The sequence below is a fragment of the Apodemus sylvaticus genome, chromosome 11, assembly GCF_947179515.1.
Source record: "Apodemus sylvaticus chromosome 11, mApoSyl1.1, whole genome shotgun sequence".
NCBI classification, from domain to species: domain Eukaryota; kingdom Metazoa; phylum Chordata; class Mammalia; order Rodentia; family Muridae; genus Apodemus; species Apodemus sylvaticus.
Window position 1 is genome coordinate 36282318 of NC_067482.1, and position 24800 is coordinate 36307117.

The 24800-nt window shown below is 44.8% G+C and overlaps 1 protein-coding gene across 2 annotated transcripts in view; it reads left to right on the forward strand.

The window, feature by feature from the left end:
- Usp46 (ubiquitin specific peptidase 46) overlaps positions 1–24800 on the forward strand; it is a 71784-nt gene that overhangs the window by 42156 nt on the left and 4828 nt on the right. For both annotated transcript variants that reach the window (XM_052198526.1, XM_052198527.1), the window contains exons 5-8: positions 11737–11813; positions 21502–21585; positions 24010–24207; positions 24631–24709. In XM_052198526.1, the coding sequence (XP_052054486.1) occupies positions 11737–11813; positions 21502–21585; positions 24010–24207; positions 24631–24709 (438 nt within the window). The remainder of the gene's footprint in view (positions 1–11736; positions 11814–21501; positions 21586–24009; positions 24208–24630; positions 24710–24800) is intronic.

Below are 24800 nucleotides of genomic sequence, written 5' to 3' on the forward strand. Positions count from 1 at the left end.
CAGTAGTCTCAGACCTGAGCCCACGTGTTTCGGGCAGTATTCGTTGGCAGCATTGGGATGGTGTGCTGGGATAGCATGTACGGTGCTATTGAGATTGTTGTGTGTTCAGAACCAAGACTTGAGGGTAGTCTCAGAGTAGCAAGGGTGAGGCCCGTCAGAAACACCCTAGGTTCATTGTGCATTCGATTTTGATTAATTTTGGCCATCGTGTGGTTGGGACCCTTTCATCACTAAATTTTCTGCCGCTCCTCCATTTCGTTATGTGAAGCCATGTGGGGTCACAATCCACAGTTTAAGAAGTGAACCCCCAAAGAGTGGAGGCTTGTCGCAGTTCCGAGGTCAGGAGCTAGCTTTGTTGGCATCTGACAAGGATGTTCCTCTGCTGGAGAGAGAGAAAGCAAGCTTTCTCGTCCACATGTATGACCAAAAGCCTCCATTTCTCCACATACCCTAGCCTTCCTGAGTGCAAATGACAGTTTTGGGAGGTCACAACAGCACTTTGCAAGTTGTGATCCTTAAACAGCTAAGAAATGCAGATTCATACTTGAGCGTCAGTGAGAGGCAGGAGACTCTGCATCTTCCACAGTCTTTTTGATATCCTATTCAACAGTGTTCGAATCAGGATTCTGATGCGTTCCTCACAGAAATGGTTAGAAAACACAGATAAGTCAAACGGAGACTAAAATTTACAAGTATTCTTTTCATCTGGAGGTGATAAATTTATAACATTTTTTTCTAAAAAAAAATTGTGATTATATAAGTCTAGAGATCAGCACTTGAGAATTTACAAAGGGACCTACCAAAGCATCTTTGGCACCATCTTATTTATTTGGATCTCTGCCTTCTTTCTTTGCCTCCCCATCTTCTGTCCCTTTATACTTTCTTTTTCAGTAAAGTTCAAGTGGCTGCAAAAAGCGAGGATAGGCCAGTGCATGGCGTGTGTGAGACCAAGGCCTGATGAGTTAACTCTGACTCACCCGCATTTCCTCTCCTTCCACACCTCTCTCCCCTCAACCTGGGTTCATTTTACATGCACAGCCCAGATATCATTTCACTTGCAGTTTATTTGTTATCTGTATAGGTCATTAAAAATTAAGTCTTCTAAAAAGCACAATACGATCTCCACTCCTCAAAAGAGTCCCGGTGTTATTCGCTCAATGTTGAAGTCTTCCTGAATAGCAGCAGGCTAATTATATCTTTTAATTTTCTATTTTCATATGGGTGTGTTTGTGACCAGGGTGAGTGCGTGTGAGTGCACGTGCATGTGAAGACATGAACTTGATGTCTCTTTGTAAAGCCCAGAGCTCAGAAATGGCTGATCTCCAGAGCCAGCAAGTTTGGGAATCCCTGTTCTCTTGTTTTCAAGGCAGAAATGACAATGTGGGTTACCAGGCCCACTCAGCATTTAAGTGGGTTCTGGGAATCCAGACTCCGAGCCCTCACAGAAAGTGAGGAACCACTGAGCAATCTCCCCAGTCCAAATGTTGGCTAATTTATGATCCATATACCAGTATGTGCGTTAATCTATAATTTATTTCCCAACCTCCCTTTCCCTTCTTGTGATTAATTTGTTGAAGAAATAAGGTTATTTGTTCTTTAGTATTTTCTACATTTTGAAAACATCTTTGTGGTGTTATTTGCCTAATTAAAATTTTTAAATTATGTGTGTGTATATTGTGTATGTGTGGTGTGCATGGTGTGTGTGTGGGGGGTGTGTGCGTGTGTCAGGGTGTGGTGTGTATGGTATGTTTGTATGGTGTGTGTGTGTATGTGTGTGTACATGCAGATGCCAAGGCCGTATTGGGAGGTCAGAGACTTTCAAGTGTCTGTATCTCCTTCTACCATGTGGGCCCTGGGAATTGAACTCAGTTCATCGGCTTGGTAAAAGAGCCCTTACCACTGTCTGTTGTCCTCTTGTGAGCCATCTCACTGGCTTCCTATTTATTCCAATGTTTGCACTAAAATGCCAGCAATTCTCTAGTAGATCTGCTTCTGAGAAGTCCTTGAAAGACTTCTGCTCATGCACACTTACTTGCAAGGAAGGCGTGAGGCAGTATTTTATCTAATTTGTTTGTCACACAGTATATTTGTATCCTCTTTTCCTCCTTTCCCACCTTCTCCCAGATCACCCCCATCTTCTTTCTCCTAAAACAAAACATAGCCAAGATCAAAACTCAGAACAGACAGAAGACTAAGAGGAGACAAAAAGCCCACAAGACCAAACCAACCCAACCCATCAGACAAACAAAAATAAACAAAATGCCAAAAACAATGACAACAACAACAAAACAAGCCCATAAATACGCTGTGTTGGCCAACCACTCCTAGGCATGGGGCCTGCTGGATTATGGCTAAAATGCCCAGTGGTTCTCCATTGGAAAAAACTGATTTTGGAGCAGCATCTTAAAAACAACATCTTGCTCATGCCCCCCCACATCTCTCACTCTGTCATCAGCACCATTTTCCTCCGAGTTCTTCCCGTTCTCACTTTTCTCCTTCTCTCTCACCCTCTACCTCTGTGTTCATCAGTATTTTCAGCTTTATATATTCTTAGCGCTTGCTTTGCAGTTTTTAAGAATATTTATTTTTATTATTTTTAGTTATGTGTGGGTGTGTGGGTCGGCATGTGGGTGCAGGTGCCCATGGAGGCTTTAGGCATCTGGTCCTCTAGAGCTGGAGATGGTGAGCTTTCTGACGTGGTATGATCTTAACTTGGGTCCTCTGAAAGGGCAGCAGGTACCGTAACTGCTGAGCCTTCTTTCCAGCGCCCTGCTTTGAAGTTTTAGATATGATATTTCTACGTGTTTATTCCTAGACATGAAGTTAATTCTTCACCTTTTTGATTATATGTGTGTATAAAATCATATACAGATAGCCTTCTGTTCTTGTTTTTCTCATCTTTTTAAGATTCAGCCATTTGATTATGTATAGTGTGGTTCATTGCTCTTTATTGTTGTGTAGTATTTGATTTTAGCAATGTACCACAGCTTATTTTTCCATTCTTTGATGATAGTCTGGTGTTTAGCTTTCTCTGAGACAACAGTGCTTGAAACCCTCTCACACACATCTGGTGGGTGTGTGTGTGTGTGTGTGTGTGTGTGTATAGCTTCTTTCTAGGGTATCCCTCAGGCACAGAATTGCTGGTCATAGAACATGCACATCTTCAGGTATACTAGGTAAAGCCAGTTGGTTCCTGTGTGGTAGCGGTTAGCTCAGGAGAGTTAGTTACTCACAGTGAGCTCTGCTTTGTCTTTCTGCAGTAACCAGGTAACTTGCTCTTTGTCTTTTGGATTTTTTTTTTTTTTTTTACATTTTTCCCCCCAACTAGTTTTTAGTGAAATTGACTTGACTCTCTCTCTCTCTCTCTCTCTCTCTCTCTCTCTCTCTCTCTCTCTCTCTCTCTCTCTCGTATATGTTTGGGGAATCAACATATTTGTAGAACTGTGTTTCTGTGGAAGAGTTTGCATTCATTCTGATCTCTGTCCTCTGCATGTCTGCCGGGACTCACGGCTTTTCTCCATGCCCTTAGCATTCATGGCATGGCCTGCTGTTTACATGAACTGCTGTGTAGCCTTTTGTGTCCTGTTGCCTTAGGTCAGCGTCCCTGGTGAGGTCCACTATATCTTTGCGTGATGTGTTAGTTCACTTTGTCACTGCCATGTGGTGACTTAGCGGATGAAAGATGACATCCATTCACCGACTTCATGGTTGGTTGATAGCTGTCTGGTCAGTTTTACTTTGGGACAAATACTGTGAACAATGTTGTTGTGGATATTGTAATACATAAAATCTAGCCACAGAACCCATGTTTCTCTATCCTGTGTCTCATGAAAGTAGATATGAGACAGCAGATTGTGTTTATCATTGACATCATTAGAAAGTGTCCAGTCCCCAAGATGCTATACCAGTTTATACCCTGTGTGAGCATTCTACTATTGTGACCTTTCTATTTCTCCCTCTGTCTCTGTCTGTCTGTCTGTCTTTCTGTCTGTCTGTCTTTATTTTTGTATAATATGTATGTATGTATGTTTGTATGTATGTATGTATATGTATGTGCACATGTGTGCAGGCAGGCATGTGTGGACACATATGGAGACCACAGGAGGATGTCGGGTGTCTTCCTCTATTCTTCTCTTCCTTAATCCCTGAGGAAGAGTCTCTTACTGAGCCAGGAGCCTGTGTTTCTCCCCTAGGCTCTGGCTAGCAAGCTGCAGTGATCACTTAGGACTGGGGCACATACATGGCACATATGGCCACACCTGCTTTTCATGTGGGTGCTAGAATTCTGAAGAGAGGACTTCATGCTTGCTGGGAAGATCTCTCACCCACTGAGTGGTCTCCTCAGCACTCGTGTGAGCGCTCTTAGTGTGTCCTTCCCCCTCTGACATCACCTTTGCTATCTAGTGGCAGTGTAAGTATTCGTATATTCACTGAATGGCTTTCCAACACACACCGATGTGTAAAGAGATGAAGACTGTGTGCTCGCCTTGCTTCTCTGATTTTCACCATGAAACCTGATCTGAAGGGCGAGGAGGAATAATCAGTTATGTAACTACATTCTCAAAACCAAACCCTGTGAAGGAAGTGCAGGCGATTCCATGTGCTTATGAGGCAGAAAGCAGAGCCAGTGTGGCACTGTGTTCTGGGTTTGCAGCTGGGAAGTCTGTAGCACATCAACAGCTGGCCCCTCCTTTGGGGTTGTAATTGAACATTGTTAGTAAATCCACACTGGCAGCATCCTGGGTGGATTTTCAGGGTGACTCTGATCATAGGATCAGCCATATTTATTGGGGGGCGGGGGACTACAAACAGAACAAATGATCCCTCACATGCAAATATTGCATTAAGTATTCACCCTGCACAAATTGCTTTCTGACCTTATTTCCTGAAGGTTAGCTCAGACAGGAACCTGTATCCAAATATTCCACCCAATTCTTCAGTCGTATGGAAGTATTTTTTATAATGGGATTATAGCTGTTTATATTTTATAGTGTGCCTTTCTGGAGGATAGAACAATTTTTTTTATATTGATTTTAAATGCACATCCTAGGGCTAGAGATATGCTTAGTGGTTAGAGCACTTGCTGCTTGGGCAGAGGACCCAGGTTTGGTTCCAACACCCACACAGCTGCTCACAACCATCTGCAGCTCCAATCCTAGGGGATCTAACGTCCCCTTCTGTCCTCAGAAGGCACTGCATGCACATGATACACATATATATATGCAAAACACTCCTGAAATAAAAATAAATAGGAGAAATAGGATTAAGAGCAGTTACTAGTTTTGCTGAGAACTACCTGTAACTCCAGTTCTCGTGGATCTAAAGCCATCTTTTGACTTCTCCAAGCATGAATGTTATGCCTAGCCATACATGCATATGAAACACCCATAGAACATACAATAACAATGAAAATGAAAACAGAATTAAAGACTTACATGTTTACTTATTATTATTTTAAAGTGATTTATAATGTATAAATTAGACCATAATTTGATGTTTTTGAAACTGTATACATTATATAAAGCAAGTCTCAATAATTAATAGATATACTATAACACTTAACCATTTCTTTGTGGTGAACCATTCAGAATCCAGATAGGATAATCTTTAACCCTCCACCTACTGATTAAATGAATACTTACACATACATATATATACATATGTATATATAATGAGACAAGATATGCATATACGCATATGTATGAGACAAGGTATATTGAGACAAGAAAAAATATATATGTATACTTTTCTTGCTTTGGTTACTTGAATAGTCCCCTCTGGTTTCTTAGATCCCAGAGCTGGACACCCTCCTAGGAATCATGCAGTCCTTGTTTTACCCGTGCCCGGGTGTGTTCTATGGTACCCCAGCCAGTTGGTCTCCATCATCCAGTGGACACTGGCCAGAGGCAGGGAACCTAATCTCACAAGGATGCATTCCATTTTTAGCCAGCCCTAATTGTTGGAAAGCCTTTGGCTTTCTAAGAAAAGCCATGGCCTCTGGGCTTTTCCTGCTTGTTGAATGTGCAGGACTGGGTTTCATAGAAGATTTAATAAAATCCAAGAAGCTAACTTTCTGTGGGGAACCCTCCTTGAGGACTGTCCTAGGGCAGGGTGTCCGCTTACTTTAGTCAGAATTGCTAAAGGCCCCATTTGTGAAATCTCACAGTGGATTAAGCTGTCCTTTATCCTGAGGAGCAAAGTAGCCCCTGGGGCGCCCACCTGGCCTTTGACCCTCTTCAGCCTCTTCTTGTTCCTTCAGTTGTAGAAAGCCAGTTCTGAAAACAGCGGCTGATTTTCTGCCTGGTCTCTCTTGGTAAAGTGCTGCCTATGATTGCAGCGCAGATGCCAAATGAAGGATTTATGGAGACAAATGGTCTCCTCCGCCGCGGATCTGGAGGGCCTATTTTAAGGGGTAATCAGAGCTTACTTGTCCACATAACCTTGACGAGGGCACTTCTGAACTGGGTTTTAGGATTTTCCACAGGAGTCTGACTGTTCTCTTGCTTGTTCCTTTGTTGCTTCATAAGATTTATTAGGTCAGTCAGAGCTTAATCTTGCAGTTGTTTATTTTAATTTTTCTTTCTATGTAAAGCTGTTTTTTGCCTTGCAAGATCTCTGGCTTTTCAGGGATTCTCTGTGGCTTTAAGATTTTATGTTTGTTGCTGGGGCCAAACTAATGTGCAAAGAACTGTTTTATTAGCAGCACCAATTCTATAGCTCTTATTGCTTGGTTTTCAGAGGTTCATATTGCTTCAGTAGAGCTTCTGAGACACCCCACAGATAGAGGGTGGAGCCGGCTGAGGCAGGAGGTTGCTCATAGAAGCAATCTTCTGTACTCAGCAGAAGATTGAGGCCAGACTTTCAGATGGGTAGCAGTTCATCCTGGGGTACCAAGTGTCATCTTGGTGGAGTCCTAAGACACTGTTAGCCTTCCCACACACCCAGGAAAGGAGACGCCCATTTAAAGATGGCCTCACTTGCTCATGATGCAAATATGGCCTTTGGGCTGAGTTATAGTTATTTAAATTAGTATGAATGAGTTATAGTTATTTAAAACTGAGCAAGTAGGGTCTCTTTCTCTTCTTTTTTAGGTGGAGGGCTTTTGTTGTTCTTGTTGAGAGAAGGATACCAGACTCAGAATTAAGGGAAGAAAGGAGAAGCGATTGTAGGCTGTTCATGCTGAGAGTGCTGGAATCTTTGAGAGATGTGTTTCCTTGGAGACAAGCTGTATTTTCCCTTCGACCAGATCCTTGTGTGGGGGAAGAATATGCTTTCTTGGCAGCTTGCTTGAATAAAAGATCCCCGCCCCCCCAATCCTCTAACCACCTCCTCCGACCAACAAAACAAAACCAGCTCCTCCTTGTCAAAAGTTTAAATGCCTCCACGGTATAGTTCTTGACCACCATGCCTCATTTGGACTGTGACTTCTTGGGGTGGGACAGAGAAAAATCCTGATAGGACTTTGATCTCCCCGCCAGGGTGAACTTCCTGAACAGAGCTTTATCGCTCTCACCCTGAGAGCTCTTTGTCTTCAGAACTGGGAACAGGGCAGCAACTTTCTCCAGTTTCTTAAGGAGAACCCCGCCTTTCTCCCAAAATGGTTAAGCTGAAAATGAGTTACATCAGATCCCACAGAATAGTTTGTTTCCCTGCCTCTTTATATCCTACCCTATGTAATCTTAGTATGATTCCACTTGGCCATAATTCTTTTATTTTTCTCCCAGAGAGGGGCTGTTTCAGTTAAGAGAATGCTTTATTTACATATATAATATTTGTGAGCAAATGTAAAAAGGGAATTAAAAAGAAAGTGATTGATATTTCTGCCTCTGAGAGGCCACTGATTTAGCTATCTTAATCTTCGTTCAGTTTTTCTTCAGCTGAGCAATTCACGTAGTGCATATTTGTTATATCTCTTGCATACTAGAAATTATGTCAGTTACTAAGCATAGCACTTGCAAAGGTGGTCCTTACACTTCTGGCTACTGATGTGCGTGTTCAGCCTGTGCATCCCACTTTAACTGAAGCGGCAGCAGCACTACCACCATCTCCAGTGCCACCACCTCCAACAACAACACAGTCACCACCTCCACCAATACCACCACAATCACCACTACCGCTGTCACCACCACCACCAATACCATCACAGTCACCACCACCAATACCATCACAATCACCACCACCAGTACCATCACAATCATCACCACCAGTACCATCACAATCACCATCACCAATACCATCACAATCACCACCACCAGTACCATCACAATCACCACCACCAATACCATCACAATCACCACCACCAATACCATCACAATCACCACCACCAATACCACCACAATCACCACCACCAATACCATCACAATCACCACCACCAATACCACCACAATCACCACCACCAATACCATCACAATCACCACCACCAATACCACCACAATCACCACCACCAATACCATCACAATCACCACCACCAATACCACCACAATCACCACCACCAATACCATCACAATCACCACCACCAATACCACCACAATCACCACCACCAATACCACCACAATCACCACCACCAATACCACCACAATCACCACCACCAATACCACCACAATCACCACCACCAATACCACCACAATCACCACCACCAATACCACCACAATCACCACCTCCAATACCATCACAATCACCACCACCAATACCACCACAATCACTCCCACCACCAGCACCACCACCACAATCACCAGCAATCCCACCACTACCAGGCACGAGTCTTATTTCAAAAGGCAAAGCAAGAGTGGCAGTCGGTCCACATCTTCATTCACACAAATATTCATTGTTGATGATCTGGATTTCCACGGGATTTCTGTTTGGCTTGATGAATCCTCTTCCTGCCAGACATGATAGTGCATGCCTTTAATCTCAGCACTTAAGGCAGAGGTGGGCTAATCTCTGACAAAAAAAAAAAAAAAAAAAAAAAAAAAAAAAGGAGGAGATGTGGGGTTGGGAGACAGGAAGCAGGATATGGGACACAACTCGGATCTGGAGCAAGAGCGTGCCTGAGACATATCCAAACCCTGAAAATCTCATCTTGAGACTAACAGGAGTAAGGATGGCCCCTTCCCTGTTCTGAGCCTGCATATTCTGGGACACTTAGCCCTACAACCCCCACTGTTGGAGTCAAATTCTCCTGATGGCCAAATTATAGCTTTAAGCACCCAGAGTTCCTCTTCATGCAAATGAAGATTTCCCAACAGCTTGGTCCCAGTCGATAATGTACAATCACCCTGAAAACCTCTTCCTACTCCCCAAGATTTATATTTATATAACCCTTGTTACCTCCCCTCCCCCCCAATAAAAGAGAGCTGTTTCGCTGAATGTTGTGTAGAAGAGCTGTTTCGCTTTCCAGAACAGAGAAGAACTGTCACACTGAAAACAGTCTCGGTACCCCGAGGGCAGAAGCAGAGCTGGGCGCACACATATTCATAAACCAGGATCTTAGTTACTTCCAAAGCCAACCTTCTGAGCTTTTGTAAGGAAAATACAAAACATATTACGCCTTGTGGTTGTGTCAGTTCTCCGATTTTTGCTATGGGCTGCTGTTGTCACTCTGAGGCTTAAGTACAACTGTCATGTATTATAACCCCTGTGAAGTGTGTTGGTTTTGGGCTGACTGACTTAGCTTGGCTCTGGCTGTATGTTTGTGGTCAGCTGGCTGATGCCTGTGTCATAGGTTGGCCAGGGCATTTGCTTTAGGTGAGTGTCTAAGTTGAGTCCACGTTCCTGGGGTCTTCTATTTTCTTCCTGAATGAAGGGTTAGTTGGATTAGCATTCTCACAGCGATGGCAGAAGTGCAAGAAAGAGGTTGCATGGTTCTGGAGAGATGGATCAGCAGCTTAGAACACTAGCTACTCTTTAGAGGACTTAGGTTTGATTCCCAGCACCTACATGGTGGCTTCTGACTCTCTATAACTCCAGTTCTAAGGGGAACTTGACCTTCTCTTCTAATACACACAGAGGCAATAGAAACATGTGTAAATGCACAGATATACATGTTTATAAAATACTCATATATATATATGAGTTAGTATATATAATTGTATACACTATGTATTTTTTATTTAATATAACTACGTGTAGCAAACCATTTCTAGTTTTGTGAACATTTACAGCATTTGCTGAACACTTTTTTTTTTGAGATAGGGTCCCCAAAAAAGACCCTATCTCAAAAAAGCACCGAATGTTCTGGAACTCCGGTCTGTCTCCTAAGTACTAGGATTAAAGATGTGCATCCCTACACCCAGCTTCTTTGTTATTGTATTCTTTGTTATTGTTATTTGTTTTGTTTTTTGTTAAAGACTGTATAATCCTGGCCAGCCTTGAACTTACTATGTAGATTCACACTCAGAGAGATCCACCTGCCTCTGCCTCCCACGTCCTGGGACTATAGTCAGCTCTGCTTATCAGCTAACACTTGTTAAAGCTTTCTGCATATGTTATTTATCTCAATTCATATACTTCACGGGCAGCAGGAGCAGCCGCATTTTAATGTTTACCATAATAGCATCAGAGAGTGTATCTGTAACTCTTGAGTATTTCTCTAGGTCATTTTTCTAGAATCTGTGATTATAGGGGTCATTTTTGACTCCCTTTCCCCCCACCATAATGTTTTTATTGATTATTTGGGAATTTCACATAGTGCATGCTGATCATACTCAATTCCCAGACCTCCCAGCTCTGCCCTCCACCCCTGAAAGACAAAGGAGGAGGGGAGGAGAAGGAGGGAGAATAGGAGGAGGAAGAGGAACGAAAGGAAGAGGAAGAGGAGGAGGGAGAAGGAAAAAGAGAAGAAGGAGGAGAAGGAGAATCAGCCAAGTCCAACTTATGTTGCCCATACATTCACTGGAGCGTGGGCGCACATCGTGTTTTAAATGGGTGTGGTCTTCACTTTCCTCTTGGCAAACTGAACACTTCCGGCGTGTTGCTAGGTCAGCTCATCCACCCCCCCCCCCCACACACACACCCCACCCCGCCGCCAGTCCGCCAGCAAACCTGTAAACCTCAGGGTTGTTGGTGCGTGAGGGGAAAGAACGCAGTTGCTCCGGGAGCCTTGACTGACATGTGAAGGTCTGGGGAACAACGGGAGCCGTGAGCTGGGTTAGCTGATTGTGGCCCGTCTCAGGATGGGCTGTGTGACCAGCTCAGGAATGACAGCACAGGACTCTGCAGATGCTGACCACTTTCCAAAGGACAGCTCAATGGGAATTAGCATGACAGTCCAGCTTCCTGATCCCACAGGGCTTGAACAAGCAATGGAGGAAGGGACTTTGAGGGACTGGACTTGAAGGGTCACCATGTAGGTGGAGGTTCCTTATCTCTTGGACTTTTTCTGTCTCCATCCTCTCCCAGAGTGGGCTACATGGATGCCTGTCTGATACTCTTTGGTGGCAACGATGAGGAACACGGCTGAAGAGGCAGAGAAGCCTGGTGGAGTTTTAGTTGCCACACTTAGCATCAGAATTGTCAAAGTAATGAAGATGATTTGGGATTGGGTTAGGTTGTTCTAAACTAACTCTGGTTTGGTGCATATTCGTAGTACCTGGGACTACGATAATATGACATATAAAGTATGATATATGACAATAAAGTCACATGTCAGGCTACCTAGAAACACTCAAAGTCTTAGCTACAGTCTCTGCTGTGTATTTTGTACCTAACTGTGCCCCCCCCCCCTTTTTTTTGCTTCAGGTGAGTAGCAAAGATGAAGATTTTCTTGACCTGTCTGTTGATGTGGAACAGAACACCTCTATCACCCACTGTCTGAGGTAACGGCTTGCGTTCTGCCTGGGGTTTGAACTTTTGACCCAGATAATAAGCATACAAGGGAATTCAAATCCCACAAAATCATCCTGTTTTAAAACCAATGTAGCTTTATTATTTTTTATTTTGTATTCTTCCCCAAGAGATTAAAAATAAACAAAAGTGGTCTGGAGTAGGGTCTTTTTGAGCAGAGAGTATCAAGTGGAAGTAATTAGTCACTGTAGTTAAAAATGAAACTTTAATCTGCAATACAGATGTGTTTTAGCTCTCTCTGTGTGTATGTGTATATGCCTGCATGCACATGTGCATGTGTGTGTCTGTCTGCCTACCTCAACCATATACTCACATAGTTAAGTTAATAAATGATACAGTCATTATTTATTTTCTGAAATAGCAGTTATCAACCTATGGGGCACAACCCATTTGGGGGTTGAATGACACTTTCCCAGGGGTCTCCTAAAGCCGTTGGGAAACATAAATATTTACATTATGATTCATAATGGTAGCAAAATTATAGTTATGAGGTAGCAGTGAAAATAATTTCATGGTTGTGGGTCATCACAATGTCAGGAACTGTATTAAAGGGTCACAGCATTAGGAAGGCTGAGGACCACTGCTCTCAGGTAACCTGGGACATGAACATTTATTTATGTGCTTTGAGAACTAGTGATGGAATCACCTTTTCTGCATTGTTTTAATATTCTGTAGAGATCCCTTATTAGTGGCAAGACACAATAATGAGCCAGACTTTAACAGCATGTGCCCAGGATTACTGCAGATAGAACATATTCACAAATGGATTGAATCTGTGCGCAGTGAGACCGGGGAGATGGCTCAATCATTAAGTGGTCACAGTGTTTGACCAGAGAACCGGAATTCAGTTCTCAGCATCCATGTTGGGCAATTCTAGTTTTAGGGGGATCCAATCCTATAGTCCCCATACCCATATATAGACACACATACATAGTGAAATAAAACTTTTTAAAGGAAAGAAAATCCTTTAAATTCTTTTCTCTTAAAGGAAAGAAAATGTTTGGAATTGTCGCAAGGGCGAGATTCCCATTTCCTCTCCCTTTCAACAAGGAAATAGGTGCTTATAATTTTCCTGTCCTAGACATAGGCTACAGGAACGAATGCCAAAACCACCAGGCTCTAAAGCCTAAAGCCTTGGTTACTTCCGGCCAAGTGGGACTACACAGATGACTCCCAGAGCATAGGGACTGCCCTACAAACTGGCTGAGGTTGAAGGTGCTAATGCAGCCGGGTGGGCTGTCCCAGTGAACGGAGGATGCCACAGCTGTGAACAGTAGCATAACAAGGCTCTGTCGATTTGCATCAGTAAGAATCAGCAGACAGAAGCTTGCTGGAGAGCTTCTTGTTGTGTGGTCATGTGTGCTCGTATGACTTTGGAGCTGATTGCTTTTCCGTTCCCTTCCCAGTTCTTCCCTCTCCACTCTCAGCATGGAGCAAACAAGGGAGAGTTTGAAGTGTGTTTTGTAGACTGGCCTCTTTCTTCAGCTTGGTTCTGTTAAGGGACTGGGGGGGGGATACCCCTGTGAAAACAGACCATCTTTGGGTCTCCTTAGCGTTTATGACTATATTGGATGCCTGATGCACTTGGCTGGAAAAAGAGAAAGTTGTCCCAATGTTGTTGTGTTGCCTTTCTTCACGTGGTAGACTTTGGCATTTGAAGAGGTTTGGGAACATCCTCTGCCTCCTGTGGAATCCCTGGTGTAGCTGCAGCATCGAAGCCAGGTAGATAAAGTGCTGAGTGGTTAGTTCTCACTCCAGACGTGTCATGGAGAACTGAATCACAGATAGCTGCTTCTGTGGGGGAATGGGAGTGCTGGTTCAGGTTTCCCCGGTGCAAGCAAGGTAGAGGTTGGACATGGCAAAGATGGGGAAGGGCAGTGTTAATCGCTGTTGCATTAGTGACCTTTCTCATCACTGTGATAAAATGCCCAGCAGATGAGACAGCTGAGGGCAGGGGGGTTGATTTGGCTCACAGTTTTAGGGTACAGTCCATCACAGCAGAGAAAGCATGGTGGTTGGAACACAGGGCAGTCGGTCAGTCACACTGAGTCCACAGTTAGGAAACATTGAGGCGAATGCTTACATTCAGGTCATATCCCTGCCCCCCTGACCCATTTTTATTCAGTCCTGGACCCAGTGCATGGGATGAGGCTGTTGGTATTCAGGGTGGGCCATCGTTCTCCATTAGTCCCTCTGGAAACACACCCACAGCTACTGCCAGAAGCATACTTCTTAGGTACCTCTAAGTCTGGTCACGTTGACAGTGGAGATTAACCACCATAGCTCCCAAACTGGCCTTTTAGATCCATCAGATTCCTATCTGAATGGACCGTCCAGACTAATCAGTGTTCCTGATAAGTACTCCATGACTTTAGACCACCCCTAAATTAGATCTTGGCGGGCTGACACACCCCTGCCCTCATACGTGCATAAAGAGAAGCCAGCCAGCGGCTGCCCCTCACCGTTGAATGCATGATGGGACCGCAGCTGCTATCTCTTCTGTCAGAGAGCAGCAGACCCAGGGGTGGGCAACTCCGGCAGATCCATTAGCTGCTTTTTTTTCCCTGCCAAATCTTTGGATTAAGGTGGTTGTAATGCCACACACATTAAATTTCAGCGCTTGGAAAGTGGGGGCAGGCCGACTCTTCCGAGTTCAAGGCCAGCCTGGTTTACATACTGAGTTCCATGGCAACTAGGACTCAAATAGATAAAGGAATAAATGAAGAAGTAAATAAATAAATGATAAATGAAACCTTTGAGTCTGGAGGTAGAGTGACCGTGACTCTGGCCTCCCGACTCAGTTCGGGGGTGGATTCGTTTTGTTTGGTTTTTCAGTTAGGAGCTCTTTAACGTCCCCTGCGTTAAGGGTTTATGATGCGAGGTTTCTGTAAGGACTCATGCTGAAATTGTGGGGCTTGAAGCAAGCACCCAGCCTCGTCCTTCCACAGGGCTTTCAGGTGACAGATTCCTGCGTATTCTCACAGAACTCTTGTTCTAGAGAAATGATAACAATATCATCAAAATTCAGAAAACAGCTGGAAAGAAGTCACGCGTCCACACTGTTCTCTGAGCCAGGAGCTCAGACATCAGACCTCAGAACTGCCCCCTAGGCAGGGTGAGCAGCCCAGGAGTGACTGACGAGTCTAAGAAAGAGGGTGCTTCCTCCCCCCTCCCCCTCCTTTGAAAAATCTCAGAGGTGCCCTGAGGCAAAGACTTAGATGGGGTGCAATTTGTCCTGATCGTCCTTCTAAACCTTTCTCTCTTCCTTCCCCTCCAGCCCCTTAGCTCTCTGCTCTTCACCTCTAAGAGCTCAGGTATAAAAGGACTTTCTTCTTCCTCTCGCCTGAAACCCTCTCGGGCCAAGAGGTCAGCCAGGTGTCCAAGTGGCCTCTGAACCTGCTCAGAGCTGTCTCTATGTGAAAACGGAACTTTAGGAATCCTGTGTCTACCTATTTTGAGAAACTCAATTTATGTCCTGAGTTTACATTCATTGTCACCTTCCTGAATGTCACGTGCTTCTTTTTCCATGCCATGACCTATGTCTTAGTTTTGGTCAGTACTGACGAGTAGCATTTCCTGGAGTGTGACACTCGCAGATTTTTTTTAAGTTAGTTTTTTAGTTAGCATACAAAGGGATGTGTTTCACTGTGATGTTCTTAGACATTACAGTTTGTTCTTTCTTACCAACACCACTCCCCTGCCTTCTCACTTCCTTTCCTTGGTTCCTTTCTCTCCTCAACAGTTCCTCCCCTCTGCTTTCAAATAGCATCCATCTCCTCATTTTCTGTTAAAGCTCTTCTTCCCTTCATAGACCTTTATTTTTGTGTCCTACACACACAGGCATACACAGGCATAGGCACACACACACACACACACACACAGGCACACACAAGCACACACACAGGGTACACACAGGCACACACACAAGCACACACACAGGTATACAGAAGCACACACATACACAGAAACAGACAGACACACACACACACAGAGGAGGGAGGCATGTGTTTTTCTGAATCTGGCTTATTTCACTTAACAGAGTGATGTCAGTTCCATTCATTTTCCTGTGCATTGTGAACACATTGTTCCATTCTTACTCATGTCTGAATAAAAGTCCAATGTGCATATATATGTACCGCATTGCCTTTATCCATTCATCTGTCCATAGGCATCTAGGCTGGTTCTGTGTATTGTGACAATCAGCATAGAGGTACAGTACCTCTGGGGTGTTTGGCTCATTCTGTGCGAGGCTGGTTCTGTGAATTGTGTAGCAAGGGGCATGGATATACACGTGCCTTGGAGGTATCCTGACTCAGGTATTTGGACTTAAGAGTCCTTCAAGCATGAACTCAGTAGTGGAAAGCTGGTGTGTGTGTGTGTGTGTGTGTGTGTGTTTGTGTGTGTGTGTGTGTATTTCAGCAACCACAATGCTGATTTCAATAGTATATACCCCAGACCCACCCTGTACACCCCTCCTCTGCCCTACCCTCCTTTCTTTGATTAACTTTGAAGTCAATGGTTCTCAGGCTTTGATGCATGTATCAGAATCACCTGGGAGAGTAGTGAAAGTAGGGGCACAGCACCTTTCCATGATGTATGCTCTGGTGACTCTGATCCCACCGAACCTTGCGAGTCTCGGTGCCCTTTCTTTACTGTCTTGCCCAGGTCAGCGAGCCAGCACCATTGACACTGCTTGGGATATCCCTAGAAATGCAGTCTTTAGAATCAGAACCTGTATTTTGACCAGATTCCTCAGATGCTTCGTTTGCAGTCTGACATCTGGTGGTGCTGGAACAGCTGGTCTCCACCCTCACTTCTTTCTCAGGCTGGGTCTGTCTCCATAAAGCTTTTAACTTTCTTTATAAAGGCACACATTTCTTATTCGATTGGTTCCCATGGTGAATCTTAAAATAATGTTTGATTGCCTCTAGAACCCTTTTGAAGGCAATACAGAGAGAGAGAGAGAGAGAGAGAGAGAGAGAGAGAGAGAGAGAGAGAGAGTTACTTACTTCCCCAGCCTTCACTGTGTGTGCATTAGTAATTTATCCTGCATTCCAGAAAGATCTCTCTGCTGCCTCCTGCCTATTTCAACATGGCTTTGGAAAACTTCCCCAACCTTTCTTGCTCACTTTATTTTGATGTTGTGAGAGATGGAACTTCCTGTGTAGCCCAGGCTGGCCTTGATCTTCCTACCTAAGCCTCTGAGTGCTGCACTTACAGGTGTACTGCATGTGCCCGGCTCTTTTGTTCGATAGCAGTGTGAGCTCACAGACCTGATCTGCGGCTTTACTGCTAGGTCGGCCCCTCGACGGCCCACCCTCTGGTCCCATTTCTCCGGTTCGTAGTCATGACAGCTACATACTTTTTATTATGGCGTTACACTCCCCTCCCCCTCCTCCCACCTCTCTCCGAGACAGGGTTTCTGTCTGTAGCTCTAATTTTTCATGCAACCTACTATGTAGACCAGGCTGGCCCCTAACTCAGAGATCCTCCTGCCTCATCCTCCCAAGTGCTGGGATTAAAGGTGTACACCATCATCACCTGGTAGCATTGTGCTTCTGACACTCTGGGACTGAGGAGGATGATGGCCTTTTAAAATGGGGTGTCTTAGTTGGGATTTTATTGCTGTGAACAGGTACCGTGACCAAGGCAACTCTTATAAGGACAATATTTAATTGGGGCTGGCTTACAGGCTCAGAGGTTCAGTCCATTATCATTACCATCAAGGGGGAACATGGCAGCGTCCAGGCAGGCATGGTGCAGGAGGAGCTGAGAGTTCTACATCTTCATCTGAAGGCTGCTAGCAGAATACTGACTTCCAAGGAGCTAGGTCTAGCTCTCGACCACAGTGACATACCTACTCCAACAAGGCCACACCTCCAAATAGTGCCACTCCCAGGGACAAGCATATACAAACCATCACATGAAGCCTTTAAATTAATACAGATTGAGTATCACTTACCTAAATGTGTGGGATTTAGATTTTGGATTTTGATTTTTTTTTTTTTTACATTTTGGATTTTGAGACCCTGGATGATCAACCATTGAAAACTCTCGCTGTGTTTTATCCTATCCCAGCCTACAAAGAATACACACTTTTTAAGATTGCATGTCTGCCTCCTTCCTCTTGGCTGTAGTTTCCTTGATTACTCTGATCAAGGAAACAATCCTAAACCGTGCTCCAGAGCAGTTACTCAGCGAGGTCTTCATTCAGTTGCAGTTGAGTGTGATTGCGCAGTAAGGACTGAAATCTGAAGGTTCAGTGTGATTGCCTGTCAAGAGTTTCCTTGTCTCCCAACGTCTTCCAAGCTTTTCTGTGGAGCTGTTGAAAGTAGCAATTCTCAGAAGCACTGTCTGCTTTCGTCTTTCTATGCTGTTCAGGAACCACTGAGCTGTAGGGACCATGCAAACCTCTTAGTAATACCCGAGTTTATTCTGCTCCCTGCAAGTGTGGCCCTCCCCCTGTTGTGCCTCACCTCTGTGACTCTGTTTCCCCAGCACACCTCTTTCTGTCCACCTGAGTTGTACATTGCCTCTTAGGGAAATACCTTGATTATCCCAGGACACATTTATTTTCTCTTTTCTCTCTGCTTTACCCCTGGACTTTATTCTTCTGTCTTCATTCATTCATTCATTCATTCATTCAGCAGGGTCAGGCTGGATATATACCAGTGATTGAAACACACAAGATCTCTCCCTGTCCTTTTAGGAGTCCTTGATGTGTAATCCAGAGGATCAAAGTTCAGGGCTCTGAACTCATGTAATAAGCCAGGCATCCTGTGCATGTGTGTAACCAAAGTTCTGAGGTGTGTGGAGACAGGAGGATGGTTGGATCTTAGCACTAGCTGAGAAAATATGAGCTCAGGTTTGGGTAGAGGACTCCTTCAAAGGATAGGAAGAGAGTGATAGAGAGGGGACAGCTGATGCCCTCTTCTGGCCTATGTGCATAATGTGCAGACACAGACACACACACACACACACACTCACACACACATATACACACTCACACACACATATACACACTCACACATATACACACACTCACACACACATACTATCATACACATACACACACATATACTCACACTCATACACACACACACTCACACACACATATACACACTCACACATATACACACTCACATACTATCATACACATACACACATATACTCATACTCACACACACACATTCACACACATACACACACTTATACACATACATACACACACATACATGTACATTCACACACAGACACATATAGATACACATGCATACTTTACACACACATTTACAAGACACACTCATACAACATATACACACACTTTCACACACAGAGAGACACATGCATACACACAGATATACACACACTCACATTCACACAACACACCCACACAGCACACACATTTACAGATGCATGCACAGACATACACAGACATATACACATACACACACATATTCACACTCACAGGCACACACACATATATAGTTATACATACACACACTTACCATTCACATAATACACACACAGATATGCACACAGTCACACACTCACTGGAACAATCACATTCACACACTCACATAATACACACACAGATATGCACACAGTCACACACTCACTGGAACAATCACATTCACACACACACACACACACACACACACCCTTAAGAACAAACCAAACCAAAGAAAACTCACTGCAGTGGGATCAGAGCCTGGGGGCTCCCTAAGGAAATCCACCCTGGGAAGGGGTGGTTCCCTGAGTTCTGAGTAGTCAGGCAAGCCAGCCATGGGGGGGGGGGCTCTGGAAAACACTCTCATTGCTGAGAAGTAGCCCCTACCTGTTCTCAGCGGAGGAGCACAGCCCACGCAGGAGCGGCAGGATCAGGAAGGTGTGGACTGGAGTAGGAGGCAGGGTCGGAGGATTGGAAGCCTCTGCGTCCCAGGGCTTGCGAGTGTGGGCGTTGGACTGTTTCTCCTGAGTGCAGCAACAAACTGTTAGAGGGAGATCTTAGGCTGGGGAGTCACCTCTAGTGCTCCATGACTAAGGTAGACTTAAGGGCTCATTTGTACTTGTCTCTGTATGAGCATAGCTATTCTCCAAATCCCCAGGACCTAGCGCCTATCTGCCATTGAGCAAATGGACAGTGCTTCCCTTTGATCTGTAAGCGTCGGGCCATTAGTAGTACTGGTTTCTGTTTAATAAAACCTGATCGATCTGCTGCTGGGAGTCGGTGTGAAGAAGGAAGAGTCAACAGGCATTTCTGAAACTACAGGGTAGTAGATTCTGAATGTTGCTTTCAGCCTTTTGAAGCTGACCACAGAAATGCAGAGCTGAATCCAGAAAGAATGAAAGGCCATGACATTTAGAAAGCGAAAGCTCTAAATAGCAGGCAGAACCTTCTGATAAGATCACATCCAGCACAATGACAATGGCCTTTGTTTTTAAAATAAGGCAGACTGAAGTGCTTATCCTGGGGTGTGTGGGAGGGCAGTGGTGGGTGGAAGACCATCTCTTCTGGATGATTCAAGTGTGTGTGTTAGAGAGAGGGAGGGGGGAATGTGTGTGAGAGAGAGATAGAGACAGACAGTGTGTGTGTGTGTGTGTGTGTGTGTGTGAGAGAGAGAGAGAGAGAGAGAGAGAGAGAGAGAGAGAGAGAGAGAGAGCGACCGTATGTGTGTGTGTGAGAAAAGCAGAGACAGACAGAATGTGTGTGTGAGAGTATGTGTGTGTGAGTGAGAGAGAGAGAGAGAGAGAGAGAGAGAGAGAGAGAGAGAGAAGGGACAGCATCTCACATAGCCTAAACTGGCCTCAAGCTCAACTAGGGGTTGGGAGGTGACTCCTTATCTTGCTTCCACCTCCCTAGTGAGACATTAGGGGCTTGCATTGCCACATCTGGTTTATGCAGCATTAAAGATGGACCCCAGGGCCCCAGGCATGTGCTGGGCAAACACTTTACCACCTGAACCACACCCCTACCCCCTTCCTAGGGTTCCTGGACATAGGGCAGCTATATACAGTTCTGATTTCAATATCTTTAACTCTTGTGGTCTTTGAAAAAATGGAACCTCTGAGATGCCACTTTTAATGACTTTATGATTGTCTTTTGGGGACCTGATATGATGTTCAGGCAGGCTTGGTATTTTTCTAACTGTTGTTGTTGCTGCTGCTGCTACTACTACTACTATTACTTCTTCTTCTTCTTCTATTATTATTATTATTATTATTATTACTATTACTGAATACTGACTTTTTTCTCTTCTGAATTTGTTAGAAACTATAGTTTGTATTTGTCTGGGTCTCCTTAAATAACATTTTTTTTTGTTTGGGGGTGGGGCTGCTTTTGATCTTACAGTGTAGTTTAGGCTGGCTTTAAAGTTCCCATCCTCCTGCCTTAGCCTCCAGAGCGCTGGGATTGCAGGTGTGTGCTGACACTCCCAACTTAAATCTGATTGTTTTTCCAACTCTCACAGTGAAGCCCCACCTTGGGCCTGTAGACATGCTCTAATGGTGTAACAGTCCAGTCTTAAGAAGGTTCTTCTGTGATTATTGTTTTCCCCAGTTTCACTTGGGCATTATCTTCCAGGTAATAGAGGGGTTTAAATGTGGTGCATTAAGTATGTCTGGCTGTTTTTTAAAAGGTGAAAATGTTTTTCTCTACAGAGACTTCAGCAACACAGAAACGCTGTGTAGTGAACAAAAATATTATTGTGAAACATGTTGCAGCAAACAGGAGGCTCAGAAGAGGTGGGTGAAGGGTTAAGCAGGGAGGGGGGCTTGTGTCGGAAGGGCTCCGTGGGTCTGTGATCTAAGTGTCACAGAGTCAGCGACCTCATCCAGAAAACCCAGCTGTCTTAGTTAGGGTTTTATTGCTGTGAAAGACACTGTGATCAAGACAACTCTTATAAAGACAACATTTAATCGGGTTGGCTTACAGGTTCAGAGGTTCAGTCTAGCATCATCAAGGTGGGGGCATGGCAGCATCCAGGCAGGCATGGTGCAAGAGGAGCTGAGAGTTCTACATCTTCATATGAAGGCCACTAGGAAAAGACTGGCTTCCAGGCAACTAGGATGAGAGTCTTAAAGCCCACACCTATAGTAGCACATCTTACTCCAACAAGACCATACCTTCTAATAGTACCACTTCCTGGGCCAATCAGTTCAAACACTGGCTAAGAATGCTGCCCTCAGAGAGTAGTCCTATGTCTGTTTGTTCATGCTTTTTATCATCAACAAGTACCAAGTATTGCCATGTACTAGATACTGGTAAACAGTGGGGATTGACTATGCTTGCTACACTCTTAGGATTAAGGATAAGTTATACAAAGCATATTAATAAATTATCACAGCACATAGCACACAGCATACATAGCATTACTGCTTTTCTTGTAGACTTTGGCCTTCTTCTTTACAGCCAGAGATTTAAAGACCATCTGTTATTTAAGAAGGAACTGTGAACCAAGGACACACCAGTTGCAGGAATATGGGATAAGGGACTTAGGAGGACAGGGCGACACAAAGAAACTGTCTTGAAGAAAGTTACCGTGTTCTAACTTGGCATCGTATCCAGGGTCCGCCATCTTTTTACCGGTCCCTTCCAATGACAGCTCTTGGATACTCTGGGCTAATTTGTTGTTCACCACTATCTCACCCCCAGAAACCAAGAAACTTGAAAGTTCAATCTTCCTGTGAACTCCCACTTGAGAAACATTTGTCTCCTTGCTTCTGGAGACTGGAGGTAGTTCATAGATACTCAGTGGTGTCCTCTGGCCCTGAGGATCTAGACTTGAGGTCGCAAAGATTTTTCTGCCTAGCCTCTTTCACCCTAACCCTACCCATGAATATCTTTCTTCATAGCATTGACATGAGAAGACTAACCCCTATAGCAGGCGGCAGGCATTGTTATGTTAGTGGGCACTGTCTCTGCCTCCCATCCTGAGGACCTTGCTTCACCTCAAGAAGCCTGAGTCTTCCTATGTGGCCTGAAGGTGTTTTCTGCTCAACCCTGGATGTCTTGTATATTAAAATGGCACCTTCCTGGGAAACATGGAGGTCTCCTGTAATTATTGGTTTGTTTTTTTTTTTCCCCACCAATTTGTTTTTATGACACCGGGTCTGGCCGTAGAGTCCAGGCTGCTCTAGAACCTGCTTCTTCCCGTCTGCACCTCCCTTCCGGCACTGGGGTTATGAGGCGTGTACCATCATGCCCATCTCATCTGATGTTTTTATTTTGTTTATTTTTATGAAGAGGGCTTTTACCTTAGGAGATTCCCCAATAAATATTCTCTTAGAGTCAGTCCCTTTCAAAAAATACATACTAAAATGCGCGCAGGGCCAGCGGTGTTTGTGCTGATTCAGCACTTTCTTCAGTTGAGGGTGAGGTAGGGGTGAGGGTGGTGGGGGGAGGGGGGAGGAGAGCTGGGTGCTGTGCTCCAGCAGTGTTAACTACACAGCCGTTACTGTGGGACAGACACTTCACCCAGGAGTGTTAATTAACAATCAGATAGTGGTGGTGGGGGGACTGTTTATGTAAGGTTGGGACCAAATCAATTCCTCCAGGGCAGTATTTCTGAAAAACTTCAATGCATTATCACACGTGGAAGTTTCAAAAAAATGTGACGAAGCCATGTTCAGACTTGACGATAGCCCCTGCCCCTCAATTTCCTAATGTCTGTGAAAATAGCCCCAAGATAACCTCTGCATCTCATAAACACCTAGAGTAAGAACCATGGTAAGGGAGCCACGTGGCACGAAATCACAAGAGTAAGGCGTGGGTATGAGCCTGGCAGCTTCTGCCAGTCTCTTGCACCTGAAGTTGTGCCCGCATCATTTGTCTGCTCCTTCCCCCAGCTTCCTTTTCTTGACTTTCCAGCCCTCCCGTCCATATACCTCGGAGTGGACTATCCTATCCACTCGCATCCCATGCTGCAGGCAGAGGCACAGCGCCAGTATCTACCATGACCAAAGGAGATGTATGGCTGTGACCTTCTCTTACTTGTGTTAGCTAAGGATGCAGGATGCACCAGTCTCCCTATGTGGGCACATCTTTCTACGTGTGAAAAGTCTGGATACATGCTAGGCCCCTCCTGCCTCGCCTGTGTAGGCAATAGTGCGTTTTCTTCTTCGTACGGGCATTGGGTCCAATTGGTTTTCTGTTTCACGTTTTCTTAGGATGAGGGTGAAAAAGCTGCCCATGATTTTGGCCCTGCACCTGAAGAGGTTCAAGTACATGGAGCAGCTGCACAGGTACACCAAGCTGTCTTACCGGGTGGTCTTCCCTCTGGAGCTCCGGCTCTTCAACACCTCCAGCGATGCCGTGAACCTGGACCGCATGTATGACCTGGTTGCCGTGGTCGTTCACTGTGGAAGGTAAAGGCGGGCGGGTGGGCGGGGAGGCGTCGTGCTTTAGCCTGCTCGCTGCTTCTCTGGCCCGGCAGGTCGTAGGTAGGTGGTGATTCCTAACTACTGAGTCTGCGTTTGTTTTCCCCACTGGGTCTCTGCGCACCCCTATGGCCAGCATGCCACACCTAGGCGTTCTGCTGGAATTGTGGACTTAGAAAAAAACCCCCAAAAACTAGCCCACCATTCTTTTAATTTGAAGACATCCTATCTCTGTGGTGCCCACGTTAAATTTGACCTTCTGCTCCAGCCTTTGAGTAGCTGAGAGTACAGGTCTGGGTCACTGTGGTGGCTAGACTTGATGACATTCGATTTTTGCATTGATAATTGGAATTTTATAAAGAAGTACATGCTTAAGGAAGTCACTCACCTGGTGACTTCATTCTTTTCCAGTGGTCCTAACCGCGGGCATTACATCACCATCGTGAAGAGTCATGGCTTCTGGCTGTTGTTTGATGACGACATTGTAGAGGTAGGTCGGTTGGACAGGTTACTCTCTCATGGGCATAGAGTGGAGAAGGGATTTGGGGTGGGATAACACTAAATAGACCTGCTTACCAATA